Source organism: Bos mutus, chromosome 19 (genome assembly GCF_027580195.1).
Source record: "Bos mutus isolate GX-2022 chromosome 19, NWIPB_WYAK_1.1, whole genome shotgun sequence".
Taxonomy (NCBI): Eukaryota; Metazoa; Chordata; class Mammalia; order Artiodactyla; family Bovidae; genus Bos; species Bos mutus.
Genome location: NC_091635.1, coordinates 20466155 through 20487526, shown reverse-complemented (window position 1 = coordinate 20487526; position 21372 = coordinate 20466155). Strand labels below are relative to the sequence as shown.

At 46.4% G+C, this 21372-nt stretch overlaps 1 protein-coding gene across 7 annotated transcripts in view; it reads left to right on the top strand.

Moving 5' to 3' along the window:
• SPECC1 (sperm antigen with calponin homology and coiled-coil domains 1) overlaps positions 1 to 21372 on the top strand; it is a 233255-nt gene that overhangs the window by 17637 nt on the left and 194246 nt on the right. For 5 of the 7 annotated variants that reach the window (XM_070389555.1, XM_070389554.1, XM_070389553.1 and 2 more), the window contains exon 1: positions 19860 to 20026. The exons of 1 other annotated variant lie outside the window; for it this stretch is intronic. In XM_070389555.1, coding sequence (XP_070245656.1) covers positions 20020 to 20026 — 7 coding nt within the window. In that variant the 5' untranslated portion in view covers positions 19860 to 20019. Of the gene's footprint in view, positions 1 to 19859; positions 20027 to 21372 lie in introns of those variants that run through there. One more of the 7 variants, XM_070389557.1, reaches the window with a different exon arrangement.

Genomic DNA, 21372 nt, shown 5'->3' with positions numbered 1-21372 from the left:
CAAAGAGTTGCATACGGCTTCACGACTGAACAACAGCAACAATTTGTTGATTCAGCCTCTTATGAATTTCTCTTTCACTCTCTGTGTATGGTATCTCATCTAGACTGTTTAAGTTGCCTGGAAATGGGTTTCTTGCTTCCAGCTTTACTCCCTTATAATCTGTCGTCCATGCTGCCATCAGAACAGTTGTTCTAAAGTATGAGTTTTATCTCCTTGCTTCTTTGCTTAAATCATCCTCATTGACTAGGGCTTATCAAGTCCAGACACCCTAGCCGTACAGGTAAAGCCATTTGAGGTTTGAGTGCTTCTTCCTCTTTGCTGTGGCACGCCATACGTATTCCTTGAAATTCAGAGCATGATTTGAGAGAGGGATTCTGCTAACATCTTGCTCTGTTTTCTCTCCAAAACATGTATCATTAACTTTGGGGCAGTTCTAAAAACACGTTCCATTAGTGTGTGTGCTGTACCAGTGAGGGGTGTAGCAGTAAATGAGGCCTCTGTTGTATTCCTGTGAAACTCATAGGATTTTGCACAGAGAAACGTTATTGTCCCCTTGAGGAAGAACTTGGTTGGTTTACCAAAGAGGCCATGGTGCTTTGAAAGTCATGTGGGAAGCATGTCGTGGTTTTCTGCCACTATTTCAGGAGCTTCATGAAAACTATGAAGTGTTCTAACCCTTGGAAGCAAATGCATCAGGGGGCCAATGAATTCCAGTTTTTCAGGATACACTACTGTGCTTCCTGCCTGCACATCCCTGTTTAAGTGGCTGGCTGTCCACATAAAGGACATACACCTCTCCAGCTTACACATCAGTCCTGTTCAATATGACCCTTCCAGTCAACTATACAACAACCAAAAAGCTGATTAAAAATAGTGACCCTTTCTAACTGTTGAGTCATATTTATACTGTCAGCATGACCTTTATATTTCCTTGAACCACTCTCTCTGGGCTTCCCTGGTAGCTCACATGGTAAGGAATCTTCCTGCAATGAGGGAGACCTGGGTTCGATACCTGAGTCGGGAAGCTCTCCTGGAGGAGGGCATGACAACCCACTCCAGTATTCTTGCGTGGAGAATCCCGTGGAGGGAGGAGCCTTGGTGGGCTACAATCCATAGGGTTGCAAAGAGTCAGATATGACTGAATGATTAACACTTCACTCTGCTCTATCAATTTTTCTAAACTGATGTAATGCCACAAAATAGAAAAAGAGGAAAACTGTGAATTTTAACAAATACGAACACCAGCATACAATATTATTAAAATATTTGGTGAAAATATAGTAACAGACTAACCAAGATGAACCACATCCCTTAAAAAAAATATTTATTTACTTACTGGGGCTTCCCAGGTGACACTAGTGGTAAAGAACCTACCTGCCAACGCAGGAGACCCTGGAGATGCAGGTTAATAAAAAAATTATTATTTTGGACTGTGCTAAGTCTTCATTGCTGTGTGGGCTTTCTCTAGTTTTGGTGCGCTGGCTTCTATTGTGGAGCATGGGCTCTAGGGTGCGTGGGCTTCAGTCGTTTCAGCTCCTAGACTCTAGAGCACAGGCTTAATAGTCATGGCGCATGGCCTTAGTTGCTCTCAGGCATGTGAGATCTTCCCGGACCAGGGATCAAACCTGCGTCTCCTGTATCGGCTGGTGGATTCTCTACCACTGAGCCACCAGGGAAGCCTGAACTACATCCCTGTAACTGAAGGTTGGATGCAGAAAAATAACCAAAGTATAAATTTCAAACTTAATGGTTATGTGAAGAGTGTAACAGGATTTCAGGGAAAAGAATAATCTTGCATTTCAAGATAATATTAATAAAATACTTGGGGCTTCCCTCATAGCCCAGTTGGTAAAGAATCTGCTGGCAATTCAGGAGACCCAGGTCTGATTCCTGGGTCGGGAAGATCCCCTGGAGAAGGAAATGGCAACCTAGTCCAGTATTCTTGCCTGGAGAATCCCATGACAGAGAAGTCTAGCAGCCCATGGGGTCACAAGAGTTGGACATGACTTAGCGGCTAACCCACCACCACAATTAGTAAAATACACTTGAGTAAAACTGTTGCACTTTTTTCTTTTGAAGTTGAAATTCCCAAAGTAGCTCTGGATATGTGAATCCCATTTTTCTTTCATGTATTCAGCAAACACTTACTCAGTGCCCTGTGCTGGGCTCTCAGCAAGGGGCAGAAGGAAGAGCACAGGAGCTGGTGCTCGGTTTTCTTCTGCATCATATCCAGTCTGTACTCTGCTGCTTAGTTTTCTGTTTCTCTTTTTTCTTGCCTCTTATGTTTCAGATCCATAAACTGTTTTAAGTCTACATTCTCATTTCAAAGCTTTGTTCTCCAATCTAAACAGATAGTAACAGTTGTGTATTAGTCCTTGTGTATACAGGCTTAGAAATTCCATTTTTAAAGCACATTCTTATAAAAACTCATAGAAGTGCAGAGAGTAAAATGTGAAAGGCCTCCCTTTATTCTTTTAATTAAAAATAGATATATTTATTTGACTGAGCCACATCTTAGTTGTGGCATGCAGGATCTTTGGTTGCATCGTGCAGACTCTTAGCTGTGGCAGGTGGGATCTAATTCCCCGACCAGGGATGGAACCTGGGCACCCTGCATTGGGAGCGTGCAGTCTTAGCCACTGGACCAGCAGGGAAGTCCCGAAAGTCCCCTTTTACAATCTCCTCTCCAGCTGCTTCCCAAAATCCATGCATACAAGTGTGTGAAAGTCCTGTTTCCCACATTTTTGGTGACACTGTTATCCCTTTAAAAAATATTAACCCATATGATGGCTTTAAAAGTATCTTATTGCTCAGTTCATATTGCTCAGTGCTGGGCACTGGGTAGATGAAGCCTCTTGTCATGTGTTTATTAGTCTTTAGTATTTCTCTGAATTGCCTTTTCCTACCCTTTGCTTTTTTTCCTCTGGAACTGTTTGTTTCTTCTTGAGTTAATTTTGGTAATCTGTGTTTTCCTAGAAAATTATCTGTTTCGCCAGTTTACAAATCCATATATATAATTATGTCCTCTTTCTTGTTTCTAATTTGGATGCCTTCTTTTTTTCTTGTTTGATTAAATTTGCGTGAAGTTCTATCTTGTTAGTCCTTTCAAAACACCAGCTTTTACTTTTATTAGTCCTCAGGACTGTTAAAAATGTTTTTGGTTTCATTAATTGCTGCTTTTTCTTTATTCATTTCCTATTTGTACCTTCTTTTTTATAGTTTATTTAATTTTGGTTGCAGTGGGCCTTCACTGCTGCATGAGGGGCTTTCTCTGGTTGCAGCAAGTGGTCTTCTCATTGCAGTGGCTTCTCTTGTTAAAAAGCACAGACTCCAGGCACACAGGCTTCAGTAGTTGTGGCATGTGGGGTTGTTAGTTGCCCTGTGGCATATGGAATCTTCCTGGACCAGGGATTGAACCCGTGTGCCCTGCGCTGGCAGGTGGATTCCTAACAGCTGGACCACCAGGGAAGTCCTCTTCCTTGCATCTTTTGTACCTTTTTGGGAGCAGAGGTTCAAAAGTTGTTGCTGAGGGTTGGGAGAGGGACATCAGCCCTGTTCCTGCCCGCATGCCCCCTCCCCCTGCCCCCTCCCCCTCCTCCCCCCCCCCCCCGCCACCATCACCAATAAAGAAAGTTCAGAATCAGGAAGAAACAAGTCAGGCATCAGGTGGAGATCATGTAGGCTTTGATAGTAGTAAGGATGACTTGAAGAATAATGCTCAACCTGCGATTAGTCAGGCTAATGACCTTTCCCCTCTGAGTTAACAAGAAATTCTTAGAATAAATGCTTTTTGGGAGGTTCAACATGAAAATAGAGTTGAATAAATCAATTGCTAAGTAGCAATGAAGGCTTTCCTGGTGAGGTGGTTCAGATGGTAAAGAAATGCAGGAGACCTGGGTTTGATTCCTGGATTGGGAAGATCCCCTGCGGAAAGAAGTGGCAACCCACTCCTGTATTTTTGCCTGGAGAATTCCATGGACAGAAGAGCCTAGTGGGCTAGAGTCCATGGTGTTGCAGAGTCAGACATGACTGAATGACTAACACTTTCACTTCTTTCAGGGGCAATGAAGGCCATGTTCCCTTGGGGGAGTTCAGTCTTCATAATTCCATCCGGAGACCCAGACTGGAAACAGAAAGATGGTGATGTGGCAGATCCCAGTTGGTGGCTGGCTGAGCAGGGCAGGGAGCTGATGGGGAGCCTGGTGGAAGGAGGTGGTCTTGGGATTCAGACTGGGCAGGGAGGCCTTTGGGAACCCGAGTCTGGGAAGGGTGCAGGGGTTTCAGCTTAACCAGCAAACCAGGCTGGGAAGGAGGAGGTGAAGGGTTGCTGGACGTCAGAGAGGGCCTTTCAGTGTCAGAATCCCTGTAGTAGGAAAGTCAGGTGGACAGGTACATCCCCAAAGATGCTGGGACCTGTGGGGGACCGAGGCTGAGTCATCTTGCAGGCTCTGGGGCTCTTGTCCTTCCTACTTAGCTCAACATCTGCTTTGAAGCCGAAAGAATCGCTGCTTTCCTATTCCTGGCTAATTAAACAGTTCAAACATATGCATCGCCTCCCTCAGCATCCTCACACAGGAGGTGCTGTGTGGGTGGCAGGTGTGTGGCCCTGGCAGCAAGGGGTGCGTTGGGGTGGAGTGGGAGGAGAGTGGGGAGGGGCCAGCCCTGGAGCCACACTTGCCTCATGGCGACCTGACCTGTCAAGGCTCCTTTGGGCCTGTGAGTTCATCTGGCCCTCCAGGGGTGTTTTTATGACAGTATATCAAGGCATAAACTGTAAGCCAACAGGCCTATGTTCCTAGCCATGTGTTCGCAGAATGAGTTTGGTCTTCTTGTTTCCTCAGGGAGGGCGCAGTGACCCCTGTCCAGAGCTCGTACAAAGGGCAACCTCACTAAACATCTCTCTCCCTGTGTGGTGTGTCTCCCTCTGTAATTTCTTCTCTCTATGTAATTTCCTACAGTGAAATTTGATGCTTTAGAACTAAATTAAAAAGTCATCTAAAGAGATGGTTGGGTTAACATAAAAGTCAAGTTCCTTTAAGGAGGAATGATTTTTTACAGTTAGGTCACACAGATATTTACAAAGAAGAGCAGTGTATTGGGTTGGACAAAATGTTCATTCGGATTTTTCCAAAAGATCTTAGGAAAATCCCAAATGAACATTTTGGCCAACCTAGTACTGTCTTACATGCTGCTGTCAGGTTTCAGAGTCTATGTATGCAGGTAAGGCTTCCCGGGTGGCTCAGGGGTAAAGATTCTGCCTGCCAAAGCAGGAGACACAGGTTCAGTCCCTGGGTCGGGAAGATCCCCCGGAGGAGGAAATGGCAATCTACTCTAGTATTTTTGCCTGGTTAATGCCATGGACAGAGGAGCCTGTCAGGCTGCAGTTCACAAGGTTGCAAAAGAGTTGGACATGACTGAGTGACTAAACCACCACCATCAGCACATCACGTAAACAGTTTCTGTTTATACTCATTTTCCAGTAATAGGCACAGGGTCTGTTCTGGCTGCATGAAAGGTAGAGACTGTGAAGAGTTTTCAGCTGTTGTTGCCCCTGGGAGGGTGTCCTTTCATGTACTTCATCACAGGTCCTTGAGGGCACGTCTCCACTATAATGCAAGGGTCCTAAGGACTCTTACTCTGACAGTCTTTGCAAAGATTCATCAAACATCTCTTTGAAACCCACTCAGAGTCATTTTCATCTTTTGGCTTTGTCCTAGATATTTTTAGGGTTGATAGGTTTATTTTTTCCAAGAGCAAACAGAACATTTTAAGGCTTTGATTTTTGGCTAAGGCTTAGTAAATTCTGTTCCATGGAGAGTAGGCAGGTTTCCTGCTGAGGCACTTATGAACTTGGCTGGCACAGAGATTTCCTCTCAGTGTTAGCTTGGAGTCATGAACCCAGCCCAGAAGGTAGACCACCCTTGTCCTGTGCAGCTTCTGCGTCAGTGGACACCTGGACACACTGTCATGGTCCATCACCTCCCTCTGTTCTGAGGTTCCCTGTCCCCACAGAGGACATCTTGTTCAGGGTTTAGTTGCTTCTACACTTAAGAAAGCCTGCCTGGGATCATGTTGAACTTAGTCTCTGCAGAATAAGCCATCAAGTCATAGAGTCTGCTGCTCTCAGAATGCCTAATGGTTATTGTGCTTAAATAGTATTATTAAAATGATAAAACAAGCCATGTTCATCTCAGCTAGTGTCAAAAAAATCTTAAGAACATAATGACAATTAGAACCTTCCATCATTTCAGCACCTAGAGGTAACATCCTCTTTTTGTCATTTATTTTCTAAACTTTTATTTTACCATGGTGAGAACACTTAACTTGAGATCTACTCTCTCTCGCTTTAAAAAAATATATATTTATTTGGCTATACCAGGTCTTGGTTGCAGCATATGGGATCTAGTTCCCTGACCAGGGATTGAACCCAGGCCCCTGCTTCAGAAGCGTGGAGTCTTAGCCACTAGACCACCAGGGAAGTCCCAAGACCTACTCTCTTAAATGTTTAAGCATACAATAAATGATTGGTGATTAGAGGTACAGCACTGTACAGCAAATCTCTAGACCTTACTCATCTTGTTTGACTGAAACTTTATGCCAGTTGATTAATTAATTAAACTTTATGCCCCATTCCCCCTCCTCCAGCCCCTAGGAACTACCATTCTATTCTTTGATTCTGTGAATTTGACTATTTTAGAGTTCCTCAGATATGTGGAGTCAGGAAGGGTTTGTTCTTTCGTGACTGGTTTATTTCACTCAGCATAATGTCCTCAGCTTCATTCATGTTGTCACATACTGTGGACTCTCCTTACTTTTTTTAAGGCTGAATCACATTCCATTGTATATATGTACCATCTTTATCCATTTGTCTGCTGATGGACACTTCGGTTGATTCCACATCCTGGATATGGTGAATAACACTGCCATGAACAAAGGAGTGTTAATGTCTCTTAGAGATCCTGATTTCAATTCCTTTGGGTAAATACCCAGAGGTGGGATCATATGATATTTGTACAGTTGACCCTTCAACAGCTGGGCTTGTACTGCATGGGTCCACTTACACACAGATTTTTAAAAATAAAATATACAGTTGACCCTTTGTAGCCATAGGTTTAGCGTCTTCAGTTCAGTGCTGATGCAAACTTAATACATAACCATGCTAAGTCGCTTCAGTCATGTCCAACTCTGTGCGATCCAATGGACAGCAGCCCACTAGGCTCCCCTGTCCTTCGGATTCTCCAGGTAAGAACACTGGAGTGGGTTGCCATTTCCTTCTCCAATGCATGAAAGTGAAAAGTGAAAGGGAAGTCGCTCAGTCGTATCCGACTCTTAGCGACCCCATGGACTGCAGCCTACCAGGCTCCTCCACCCATGGGATTTTCCAGGCAAGAGTACTGGAGTGGGGTGCCATTGCCTTCTCCGATTCATAACCATATACTCCACTGAATATATTGTCATCTTTGTTCCACATCATCAAATATTTTACAGTGTCACTTGTGAAATTTATATAAATCACATCATAAAATTCACTATTTTGAGATATACAATACAGTAATTTTCTTGTGTATTGACAAAGTTGTGCAACAGTCACCACTGTCAAATTCCAGAACATTTTTATCACCCCAAAAGGGAGTCCTGGAGCGATTATCAGTCACTGCCCATTCTAACTCCTCCCTTCATCCCACGGCAACCACTAATCTACTTTCTGTATTTATGGATTTGCTATTCTGGAAATTTCATATGAATGTATTCATACAATTGTGACCTCTTTGATGTGGCTTCTTTCACTCAACATAATGTTTTCAAGGTTCATCTATATTGTATCACGTCCCACTACTTCACTCCTTTTTTTAAAACTTCATTCGTTTTTACTGATGAATAGTATTCCATTGTATGGATCTCACATTATGTTTATCCATGCATCACTTGATGAGGATTTTTTTCCTACTTTTTAGCTATTGTGAATAGTACTTCTGTGAGCATTCGTGTACATTTTTATTTGAGCTCCTGTTTTCAGTTCTTTGGGGGTACATACCTAGGAGTGGAATTACTAGATCACAATGGTGACTATCTTTATCTTTGAGGAAATGCCAATTTTTTTTTCACAGATGCCATGGCATTTTACTGGAGAAAGAAATGGCAACACACTCCAGTATTCTTGCTTGGAGAATTCCATGAACAGAAGAGCCTGGCGGGCTACAGTCCATGGAGTCGCAAAGAGTCAACATGACCGAGCAACTAAACAAACAACAATACCATTTTACATTCTCACAAACAATGTATGGAGGTTCGATTTCTCCATATCTTTGCCAAAACTTACTATTGTCTTTTTTAGCTGTAGTCATTCTAGTAGATGTGAGATGCTATCTCATTGTAGCTTTGATTTTCGTATTGCTATTGCCTAATAATTGCAAATATCTTTCCATGTGCTTATTGGCCATTTGTATGTTTCATATTTTCCTTGAAGAATTGTCTGTTTGGCTCCTTTGCCCATTTTTCAGTTGGGTTACTTGTCCTTTATATTCTGGATAATAGGCCCTTATTAGATATGTGATTTGTAAATATTTTCTCCCATCATGTGGATTATCTCTTCACTTTCTTTTTTTTTTGTAATTTTATATTTATTTTTGGCTATGCTAAGTCTTTGTTGCCATGCGGGCTTTTTCTCTAGCTGCGGTGTGTGGGGGCTGTTCTCCAGTGGCGGCGTGTGGACTTCTCATTTGATGGTTCCTCTTGTTGTGGAGTACAGGCTCTAGAGCACATGGGCTTCAGTAGTTGGGACCCTAGGGCTCAGTAGTTATAGCTCCCAGGCACTAGAGCACAGGCTCAATAGTTGTGACACACAGACTTAATTGCTTTGTGGCATGTGGGATCTTCCTGGATCAAGGATCAAACCTGAGTCTTCTGCATTGACAGGTGGATTTTTTTTTTTTAACCACTGAGCCACCAGGGAAGCCCTCACTTCTTGATAGTGTACTTTGAAGCACAAACGTTTCTGATTTTTACGAAGTCCAACATATCTAGTTTTTCTTTGGTTGCTTGTGTCTTGTGTGTGATATCTAAGAAAACGTGGCCTAGTCCGAGGTCACAAAGTTTTATACTTATATTTTCTTCTAAGAGTTTTCTATTTTTTAGCTCTTACATTTTGAGGTATTTTTTGCATGTGGTGGGAGGAAGGAGTCTAACTTCATACTTCTGCATGTGGATGTCCAGTTGTCCCAACACTGCTTGTTGAAAGACTGTTCTTTCCCTGTCTAATGGTTTTGGTGTCCTTGTCCAAAACAACTGCCCATAAACGTAAGAGTTCAGTTTTGAACTCTGAGTTCTGTTCTATTTATCTGTGTATGTCTAGCCCTGTGCCAAATATCACATGGTCTAGATTGCTGTAGCTTTGTAGTAAGTTTTGAAATTGGGAAGTGTAAGTCCTACCTTGTTCCTCTTTTTCGAAATTGTTTTGACTATTCTGGGTCCCTTGCATTTCCATATGAGTTGTAGAATTAAGAGTCACTGTCAGGAGCCACAGACTTTGGCAGGGGAGGGGCCCTGAGGCCTTGCTGACAGAGGTCCGTATAGTCAAAGTTATGGTTTTCCCAACAGTCATGTACAGATGTGAGAGTTGGTCTGTAAAGAAGACATGACGCTGAAGAATTGATGTTTTTGAACTGTGGTGCTGGAGAAGATGCTTGAGGGTCCCTTGGACTGCAAGGAGATCAAACCAGTCAATCCTAAAATCAACCCTGAATATTCATTGGAAGAATTGATGCTGAAGCTGCAGTCCTTTGGCCACCTCATGCGAAGAGCCGACTCATTGGAAAAGACCCTGATGCTGGGAAAGATTGAGGACAGGAGGAGAAGGGGGCAACAGAGAATGAGATGGCTGGATGGCATCAGTAATTCAATGAACATGAGTTTGAGCAAACTCTGGGAGATGGTGAAGGACAGGGAAGCCTGGAGTGCTGCAGTCCATGGGGTTGCAAAGAGTCGAACTCAACTTAGTGACTGAACAACACCTCTGCAGAGTAGACTGGCTTTTTTCCCCTTCTTCTGTTTGATATCTCAGGGAGCAATCAGAAAGAAAGCAGTCAGCCTACGTCTTTAAATCCCATGTTTCAGAGACATTCAAAGGAAGCGCTCAGGCACCAGTAGGGTAGAAGTGATTTTGCAGTTTATGGGAGGGAGAAGAAGAGAGGGAGAGGCAGGGGGTGAGGCCCTGGAGAGCAGAGCCCGCCTGCTTCCTGAGCAAAGCGTTGCTCCAATGCTCGGCGCCCGGCCCCTCAAGTGTGGTTTTCCTCCCGCCAGCACCAAACCCTAAAATAGTACCACTGGCTTGCTGATCGAGTTCAGCCGCTCCCAAGAAGCAGGAGGTTTTGGAGTAAGTACCTAGCTGGTTATTATTTAAGGTGGGGATGGAAACTCTCAGAACAACAGCACTATCTGGGGAAAGAGGTTCTTCTGCTGTGGGTGTAACACCTCAAGTCTCCGGTGACTCCTGACATTATTAACACATCCTCATGGGCTGGGCAAGTGCATGCTACATGCTTGTTTGGGGGCTGACGATGGATTTCAAACATCTTCTGGCAGCCTGAAAACATTGTCTTTTCTCACTGCCTGTCACTTTTCTTGTCTTGCCAAGTAAGGATAATTAATACTGCTGCTGCTGCTGTCTAGTTGCTCAGTCGTGTCCAACTCTGCAACCCCATGGACTGTAGCCCACCAGGCTCCTCTGTCCACGGGATTTCCCAGGCATGAATATTGGAGTGGATTGCCATTTCCTCCTCCAGGGGATCTAACTTGAGGTTCAAGTCTAAAGGTCTTTGGAAACGCAGTTCTCCCCCTGGGTACTAGTTACTGGCAGCGTGGAGATGTGTTCACAGCCGTGGTGCAGAGCCTGCTTATGTGCGTGTTGTTGCCAGGCATGGGAAATCTGAAGTCCCATGGCGGGTACTGCCCACTGGACCAGTTCTAAGCCTTCTCCCCTGGAATCCAGCTCTGGGGAGCACCCCCTCCCTTCCTTGCAGAGGGCCGGATAACGTCCCTGTGCACAGTATCTGGACCAAACGCTGTGCTTGCGAGGCCTAGATGGCAGTCTCAAAGATATGACAGAGATAGAGGCTTTTCTAGGAAGTTACTTGTTACGTGGTTTCTGTTTAGACGTCTTTTGCCCCCACCCCCTGGGCAAGGGGCTCAAGTTACTCTGCAGCGTCTCCACCACTCTGGTGGCTGGAAATTCAGTTCTGGGGGATTCCCCCTTTCTTCCACTGAGTCTAATCTCTTATTAGAATCAGACCGTTAGCTCAGTTTCGCAGGACGTTCATCCTTCAAGTTGACTCAGAAACGGGCTTGCCCCTCTGGTTTGGATGCAGAGATAGGCACACATGTGCTCCTCTGATCCGGTTCTGTCCCTCTGGCTCAGCCCCACAGACTACGTCTTCCGTGGCTGTGCTCAGAGCGGCTGTTTCACTTCTCTTCATCTCTTCTCCCTCCTCTGCCACATGAGTTTCCGTGTGTCCGTGTCGTCTCAGCAGGAGACACCCACGAAAAGTCTTGCAAAACAGGCAGGACTGTACCTTCACTGGGGAAAACCAGTGCATGGGAAGTGTCTTTTCCCCTGGCTTCAGTTTTCTTGTTCAAACACATCGATGTTTTTTAAAATGATGAACATGAGACTTTGGCATGCCGACTGCGTGGCAAATGAAGCAGTCCAGTTCTCCTAGAGGGTTGTTTCCTCTGATTCCCATGAGGCGCCCATATGTACGGCCCTCTCTTTCAAGGTGGGGAAACCGAGGCATGGAAAGGTGAGCAGGAGTTGCCAGTGGAGGCTCTTGGGAGAATGTTGGGGCCAGAGAGGTGGTGAGCACGCCGGCCTGGAGCTGTGATGGTGCTTTGGGGAGCCGTGCACAGTCCAGCCAGGAGCAGGTCTGAGTGGTGGGTCAGAGAGAACCCAGAGAGGCACGTGGCACTTTGTCTTACCCTGGAAGGGGTGCAGGTGGGTGGTCTGTAATCAGAGGGATCTAAATGGGGGTTCGAGGTGGGGCATGATCGGTTCTGCATCTGAAAAGCCTGTTGGCAGAGGGGGCCGTGGCCCTGAACTCTGGGCAGGAAGACCAGCAGCAGTTCTACCCCTGGCAATGTTGCCAGGCTTTGGAAGTAACGAGTGGGAGGAAGATCCAGGAGAGATTTCCGAATCAGAAGGCAGAACATGGTGACGGGCTAGCCACGCGGGTTGGAGGACAGTGGCAGGATTCCCATTAGGGTCCTGGGTTCTGAGTCTCAGCAGATGCCCTCTTGTTGAACGCATGTAACTCAATGACTTTTGATAACTGTACACACCCACAGAACCGCCACTGCCATTGAGACACCAAGCATCTCCTTCACCCCCAAATTTTCCTCAGTGTCCCTCTAGTCCCGTTCCCAGCCCACCAGCCCCAACCCCACCACCATCCCCAGGCAAACACTGATCAGCTTCCTGTCACTGTGTTTTGCCTCTTCTAGAACTTCCTATCAATGGAACCATACACTCGTAGTATTTTGTGTCTGGTTTCTTGTCAGATTCATCCATGTTGTTCTGTGTGTCAGTACTTTATTTCTTTGTATTGCCAGGCATGGATGTATCACAGTTTGATGATCTAGTCACATTTCTGTCATATGTATGTGTGGCTTCTGTACAGATTCTCAGAGCTGCCCTTTTTAAAAAAATCATTACCTGTCAATGAGTCTTCAGCTTTCTGGCTGTTTAGGCAGCTAAGTCTCAAGCTTGGTTGCTCAGAGACACCCTGGGAGTTTTATTAAAAATATTGGAAGCAAGGGACTTCCGTGGCAGTCCAATGGTTTGGACTCTGAGCTTTTCACTGCCAAGGACCTGGGTTCAATCTCTGTCTGGGAACTAAGATCCCACAAGTCACACAGTGTAGACCCCTGCCAAAAAAAAAAAAAGGGAATATATATATATATGAAGCAAGACTTACCCTTGATGGGACCGAGTCAGAGTTGCAGGGAGTGAACCCCAGGCCTGCATGTTTTTAATCAGTCTGGCAGGTGGTTTTGATCTGCTAGGTTGGGGAACTACAAGTGACTACTAGGAGAACAGTAGGTATGGAGTTTTAACCCCCATAGTCCTGTTTGCTTATCACCAAAAAACCATCTCTCTGAACTCCTAGGTGATGTTCTATTTCCCAAGTGCTGACCACACCCACTTCATTGGCCATGGGTCACTGTGCCTGCTCATTTCATCATTAATTCATCAAACAGAATTCTGAGCTCTTACCACACGTAACGTATCCCTCGAGATGCTGTGTCTATATGCAAAACCAGATTTTCTGCTTTCAATCCCTTTGAGAGACATGGTCTCCCCATACCCAGTCACACAAGAGAAGGCAGTACTGTGAGAGCACGTAGACCAAGTGTTGGGCATCAGAGGTGCATCCAGTAATTTCCAGCTTCTTATGGATGTGGGGAGTTGGCAGTCAGATAAGGTTCCAGGGAAGAAGTCACATTTGATCTGGGGCTGGCAGGATGGGTGCAATTGGTGCAAAAGGAGTGAGGGTAGGAAAGGCAGCTGAGGAGGAAGGACTAAGAAAAAAGTGGGAGCTGGACATCCTGGCTGCTGGCGGCCAGGGCGGCCCAGTCTGAGGCGGGCAAGGAAGTGAGGTTGGGGGTGGGCCTAGGTAAGAGCAAGGAGCCCACGTGAACTCACCCAGCGCATGCTCAGTGTGATCCCACCACGATCTCCCCCAAGTCTCTGGTTCGTGCTTATACTCAGCCCCTCCGACGTGTCTTCCAACCACCACTGAGCCATGAACTCAGTCCGGGTGCTGTCTACCTGCACAGAGTGTAAGGCATAGTCCCATAGGACTGGCCCCCGAGGATTGCAACATGGGAGATGGCCTCTCAGGTAACTCTGAGGACTGTTCCCAAGAGGTAAGCAGGGGAGGCCAGTACATGTGTGGTTTTGGTAAAGGGGGTACATGCAATGAGCACCCATCTTGGTAGGAGGTTGCTGCTGGTCACGAAGAGCAGACACCTCATTTAATGGTTTTTTTTTTTAAGTGCTTTTCTAAGTATGGGAAGATGCAAGAATCCAGGTTCATAAAAATTTCTCCTGAAAATATCTAACTGTCTGAGGGCTGGTTCTGCCAGTTTTCCCAGAGCACAGAGTGCTTCATCCTGGTCTTCACTCAGAACATTCTTCAGGGTGTCCTGTGGGTCATCATCAGTAGTGGGTGATGACTTGGTTCTTATGGAACTGGATGGTGGGCAACATTCTTTATTTGACAAGCCTCTCCCTTTTGGTCTTAGTTTTGACCAAGGTTTGGGAGGCATTTAGTGACCAGTTTGTCTTATGGCAGTAGGAATGCTTGTTCCCAAGTCAGGCAAGGATTTCATTGATGGGCCACTCAGTGTGCTGTTAGTGGACCAGGCCCTGTTAACAGTAGCCCAACGCCTCTGGATCCCTGTCTTACAGTCTGTTATGTCCAGGAAACGATTTCCTCTTGTTGCTCCCTCCCACATCTAGAGTTACACTTGATCTTACAGGACTGTATATTTGATCAATTGTTTCAGACCACCTAATCATCATTTATTTTATGTGAATCTCAGTCACACATCATTTGGTGATGTAAGAAACAGTAATTTTGTAAAATAGGCAGAATATAAGTAATATAGCTAGTGATACTAATATAAGGTCATAAGTAAGTACTTAAGCTGAGGACTTTCTCCATGTGGGGCCCGTTATCTCCCTAGGTCATCTGACCAATCTTTCCTGCACCAGTTGCTATCTGGTGCAGGAAAGGGAAGTACTGTAGTGGCCTTGTCCATGAAGTCTGCCAAAGATGTCTGCACAAACAAGGTGAGTGGTGGTCATTGTGAGTGGTGGTCATTGTGTCCCCAGCAGGACTGAGAACTTCTTCTAGAGTTACATGACTGGTACCAGAAGGAGAGCGGCTTCCCAGGTGGCTCAGTAGTAAAGAACCTGCCTGCCAATACAGGAGACGTGGGTTTGATCCCTGGGTTGGGAAGATCTCCTGGAGAGGGAAATGGCAACCTCTTCAGTATTCCTGCCTGGGAAATGCCATGGACAAAGAAGCCTGGTGGGCTACAGTCTGTGAGGTCACAGATTTGGACACAGCTGAGCAACTAAACCCAAAACAACAACCAGAAGTAGATAAATTTTGTTTTGTTTTTAAATTTTTTTTAGGTGAAGCCCTAATGGCTCAGTAGGTAAAGAATCCACCTGCAATGCAGGAGACACAGGAGACACAAGTTCAATCCCTGGGTTGGGACGATCCCCTGGAGAAGGAAATGGCTACCCACTTCTGCATTCTTGCCTGAAAAATCCCATGGATGAAGGAGCCTGACAGGCTACAGTCCATGGGTTGCAGAGTCAGACACGACTGAGCAACTAAGCACATAATTGATTTGCAATATTATGTTAGTTTCAGGTATACAGCAAAGTGATTCAATTATACATATACATTCTTTTTGAGATTCTTCTCCCTTATAGGTTATGACCAAATGTTGAGTATAGTTCCCTGTGCTACACAATAGGTCCTTGTTGTAGGAGGAGAAAAGTTGATTTTATGATTGAGCAGATATTTCCGCCATTGGGGGTGGGGAGTGCAGGGGTCTGGTTAGTGCAGACGCACATGTACACTAGTGGGGAGGGAGGAGGCCAAAAGCAGAGTAAAATTATGTTTAAATTTTTCTTATCTTGCTTTAAAACATGAATTTTATTTCATCAGGACCAAGCCTATGAATTACTTCCCACTCAGACACCCTTTCATTTCTCTTGGGCAAATACCCAGGAGTGGGATTACTGGACTATATGATCAGTGCAGGTGTAATTTTATACTGTTAAAGACAAGGGGCCCCAAATGGAGTCACTGATGCTGAGCCCCCCATCACCAAACCAAGACTTCACTATAGTTTCATCTTATCCCCAAAACAGGTTCTTAAAACCAGTGAATCAGGAATTCCCTGATCAGCCCTGGCTGAGTTCACTGGCCTGGTGGACCCCCACCTCCCCTAAAGGGAAGTGACTTCACAATAATCATGCCGATTTTCTGCTGAGCATGGCTTCCTGTTCCTGCCCATTCTCCCTGTGAAGGTCTTGTCCTCTGTACACCTCCTCGGAGCTCCTTTCTCACTGCTGGATGGGCTTTTACCCCATTCATGAATCATTGAATAAAGCCAGTGAGATCTTTAAAGTTCACACAGTTACCTTTTGTGTTGTTGTTTTTTTTTAAAACAATAAGAAATGACTGAATTGATTTGCAAAGCCACTGTGCATTTTGTATTTGCACCAACAATGAATGGGAGTTCCAGTTGCTCCATATCTTTGCCAGCACTCGTTTTTATGTTTCTAAATTTCAAGCCATTCTAATTAGACATATAGTAATATCTCCCTGTGGTTTCAATTTGCATTTACTTAATGACTCAGGATGAGATGGTTAGATGGCATCATGGACTCAATGGCAATGAATTTGAGCCAACTCTGGGAGGTAGTGAAGGACAGGGAAGCCTGACATGCTGCAGTCCATGGGGTCGCGAAGAGTCAGACATGACTTAGTGACCAAGCAACAACAATGACTCTTACATTGAGCATCTTTCCAGGTGTTTATTTGCCATCCAATTATCTTCTTTGGTGAAGTGTTTGAATCTTTGATCATGTTTTATTGAGTTGTGTGTTCAGTCGTTGTTGAGTTTTGTGAGTTTCTTCATAAATTCAGGAATCAGGTCCTTGGTTAGTTTTGTGTTTTGTGGATGCCTCCCTTCCAGCCAGTGCCTTGGCTCTGCACTTTCTTGACAATGTCTTCTGAAGAGCAGAAGTTTAAAATTTTGATGAATTCCAGTTTATCTATCACTTTAAAGAATTTTTATTTACGAATCATACTTTTGGTGTTGATGCTGAGAAATCGTTGCCTAACTGAAGGTCACAAAGATTTTCTCCTGCATTCTTCTAGCAGTTTGTTGGTTTTCCTGAAGTTTCTATCTGTCTTTAGCCAACATTGATGACAGACGGGACAGTGGGGCCAGAGCTGTGGAGCCAGAGGAATGAGGCAGTCCTTTGCTTTAGGTTGCTCTGGGTTGAAGAGCTGGGGTAGGGAGTGAGTCAGCAGGGAGTCAGCCTGGTTAGGGAGCTGTGGACACTTCTTGCGGTGGGAAGACAGGACAGGACTGTAGGGGTCAGGTTGAAAGTAGGAATGGGGGTGGGAAGCCGTTGTCCTGGGTGTAGAGTGGCCGTGGGGAGGCCTGGAGGCTGGTGACAGAGCAGCTGCCTGTCTTTCAGGTCTGAGTGCAGGGCACCTGGCAGTCGTGGGCAGGGCTCTGGGCGGGCCTCACTGCAGAACAAAAACTAGGTGGAGACAGCTTGGTGAGGGCGGGGGACTGTTGCTTTGCTCTGAACCACACCAGTCAGACACATCTGTGTCACAAAGAACCCATCCTCGGGGAGGCCACAGTGCTGTATCATCAATGTGCCTGGGTCCCACCCTGGGGACCGGTCACAAGCCCGCTACTGTCCTGCTGTTCCTTGTAGACCTTCTCCTGAGGTCCCAGCAAGGCCCTGCAATGACAGGACCATCCTGGGAGTAGCCTGGACATGATCCCTCATGTGTGCGGCTATTATGTGTGTGTTTAAAACACAATCCGAGAGCATTGTGTGCTGGAGAGAGATAGGGGCCTGTTCCAGGCACTGAATAAATTAACCCTGCCAAGTGCAGCAGTTGCTTTCATGAGCCAGCTGGTGCTCCAGGAAAAGAGCTGAAGCCTGTGGGTTAGCAAAGAACATTTCAGGAATGTGAAAACAAAAAAGAAATCAGCACATTCAGTGTTTTCACCTAATCTGGTAACAATAAGAAAATCCAGAGCGATGGCCGACTTGGCAGCTGGGTGGAAGGCTGGGCTCTGCCCGCTACCCAGAAGGGGTGTCTGCCAGGCCCTGAGGCGGCTAGGGTGCTGGTGCGGCCCTGCGGCTGGCCCCGCACACTCCGTACCTGTGGAAGTTCCAGGAAAGTTCTCTCTCCCCCTCATTTCCTCCAGTGGTCTAGGAGCCAACACAAATGCTGACAGGCTCGATGGCTGTGCGGTCCTCTCCTCTGTCCCTCTGTCCCTCCCCCACCCTGGGGTGGCTGCTGCTGTCATGTCCATGCACTGGAGGCCTCATTGCCCACTGTCCTCAGACCCGGCTCCTGGGCCCGCAGATGGGGGCCTGGCCCGCCGCCAGCCCTCCTCCATCACTGCCAGGTCCCCCAAGGCTTCCATCTGCCCCAAAAACAGCATGCAATGAAAGGGCCCTTTCAGTGTTTCTTCTTGGTCCAGTCCCTGCCTCCCCCCAGCCCAAAGAATCAGAGTTCTCCCAGGAGGATCTGTACTGCCTTGGATAGACCTACAGACAGACTGCCAGGGGCCATCCTGCCAGCCTCCAGACTCCTGGGCCACAGTGCCCAGCATGGCTATGATCCAGCTGAGACCCTGCTTCTCTGACCCTTCAACCAGACTCAGGGCTGCCTTTTCAGAATGCTGTTATCATTACAGAAAACCCACAGCCACTGCTGGGGTCCTTGGTGGGTCTATCAGGGACTGCAGGCTTCTGAAGGTGCCCATCGGGGGAGAAGTCTGCCTGCTGAGCAAAAAGCAAGAAGGAACCAGAGTCCATCATGGTTTCTTCCCTCCACAAGGTCTTTATTTTGTTGAGCTCAAGATTTATTTTGGTTTTTAAATTGAGTGTTCCCAAACTCCTATGTTCACAAACTCAATGGACATGAATTTGAGCAAACTCCGAGAGATGGTAAAGGACAGGGAAGCCTGGCGTGCTGCAGTCCATGGGGTCACAGAGCGGATATGACTTAGCAATTGAACAACAGCAACAACAAAACTCCTAATTTAGGAGCTTGGGGCTAACATATACACACTGCTGCTGCTGCTGCTAAGTCATGTCAGTCGTGTCCAGCTCTGTGTGACCACACAGATGGCAGCCCACCAGGCTCTACCCGTCCCTGGGATTCTCCAGGCAAGAATACTGGAGTGGGTTGCCATTTCCTTCTCCAGTGCATGAAAGTGAAAAGTGAAAGTGAAGTCACCCAGTTGTGTCCGACTCTTCACAACCCCATGGACTGTAGCCTACCAGGCTCCTCCATCCAAGGGATTTCCCAGGCAAGAGTACTGGAGTGGGTTGCCATTGCCTTCTCCACATATACACACTACTATATATAAAATAGGGCTTCCCTGATGGCTCAGCGGTAAAGAATCCACCTGCAATGTAGGAGATGCAGGAGACTTGTGTTTGATCCCTGGGTCAGGGAGATCCCCTGGAGGAGGAAATGGCAACCCTCTCCAGTATTCTTGCCTGAAAAATCCCATGGACAGAGGAGCCTGGCAGGCTACAGTCCGTGAGGTCACAAAAAGTCAGACATGACTGAGGATGCATATGTAAAATAGAGAAACAACAAAGTCCTACTGTATAACACTATATTCAGTATCTTGTAATAACCTATAAGGGAAAAGAATCTGATAAAGAATATATATGTGTATATAACTGAATCACTTTGCTGTACACCTGAAACTAACACAACATTGTAAATCAACTAGACTTCTGTTTATAAAATCCTAAAACAGATTGGTTGTTCCCACCACCACACACAACACAGACACACAGACATGCACACAGAGAAATACACACAGACGCACTCACAGTCAGAAACTGGCCAGACAGCTTGGGGTCCGCCCGGTGAGTGCCCTGCCTCCTGGCGTCATAAAGGCGCCTGCCTCTGACATCTGCAGACAGGAGGACCCTGTGGGGAGGAGCACGTCCTTTTAGGGGAAGAGAAACTTAACTTGTGATTAATGTATCAGAGGGGACGGGAACATGGCCGAGGAGGCCTGGCTTGTGATATGGTGCAGCAGAGCCTGTGATGGGGCAATAGGGACCATGCCCACGCTCCTACCCTGAGTCAGAGTGGGGGGAGTGCTAGCATCTCCTACCACAGCTCGTGGATCGTTGAGCCACCTTCTCAGCGAAGGGCCATGGAAGGTGAGCCTCGTGGATTCTTGGGAGCCTGTGCAGTGTGGAGCATGGGAGCCGCCTCTCCTGTGTCTGCAGACAGCTGCCTCCTCCTGGCTTCTGTTTGCTGTTGGCCTGAGGCCTTGTGGCTGAAGTTTAGTGAGCCTGGGGGCGAGGCAGGCAGGCAGTGGGTGTGGGAGGGGCCCCACCTCTGCATTCGTGGATGGAGGGTCCCTGTTTGCATCTTCGCCCAGCAGTGCTGGGGGAGGGGACTTGTGCATCCCCCATCTCTGTAGGGCAAGTGCATTGAAGTGAGTGGGTGGAGGGCATGGGGTTTTGCTGGGGGGCTGGGGGTGGAGTGGTATGCTCTGTAGTGCTTGCATTGTTTCTGGAGGAAACAGAACAGAATGAGTCAGAAGTGGCCGCTGGTTTCCTTGGAAGCTGTGCCACTGACATACAGGATTTGCCCCTTGTCCCACCTGGCTGAGAGGGGGCCCCCAGAGGAACAAAGAAAACAGAACAGGTTGCACAAAAGGTACTTAGACTTGATACTTTAAATTCTTGCGCCCCTAACCCTGTGGTTGCCATTGGCTACCGCTTAACAAAGCATTGAACGTAAGTTCCTATATTGTGATGTTTTGGTTAAGATGTCTGAAATCTTAAAGCATAAAATTGTAAAATATTGTTGACCATTACTGTGATACTGGGATTATAGCACAGATTTTTTTTAAAGCCATCCTTTGGGAATAAAGTCAGGAATGGAGATGAATCAGTAAATGGTTTTAGAGATGTGTTGTTGAATGACTTCAAGAACTATTTCCCCATATGTTACAAGTTAGTGAGATTAATCTCATAAGGCTGATGCTGACACATCCACATGAACTCCGTTTTCAATATACCAGTGCTGGAAGGCTCTGCATCAGTATCCATGGGGTTCTCGTCCTGAGAGCTGTTTGGTAATTGTTTAGAGGCATCTATAGGTCTTAGGGAGGAGGACTATCATGGCTTTGTGGCTCCATTTTGTTGTTGTTACTGTTTAGTCACTCAGTTGTGTCTGACTCTTTATGACTCTATGGTCTATAGCCCGCCAGGCTTCTCTGTCCATGGGATTTCCCAGCTAAGAGTAGTGGAGTGGGGAGTATTTCCTTCTCCAGGGGATCGTCCCAACCCAGGGATCAAACCCGAGTCTCCTGCATTGGCAGGCAGATCCTTTACCACTGAGCCACCTGGGAAGCCTGGCTCCATTTTGTATCCTCCGATTAATTCAGCACTGATTTTGTGAATCTAGGCACCTGGCTAAGAGAGCAAGTGCAAGGAGACACTTGCACATGTTTCTTCAGTGAAAGAAGGGCTCTAGTGTTCATTCAACAGTGTTT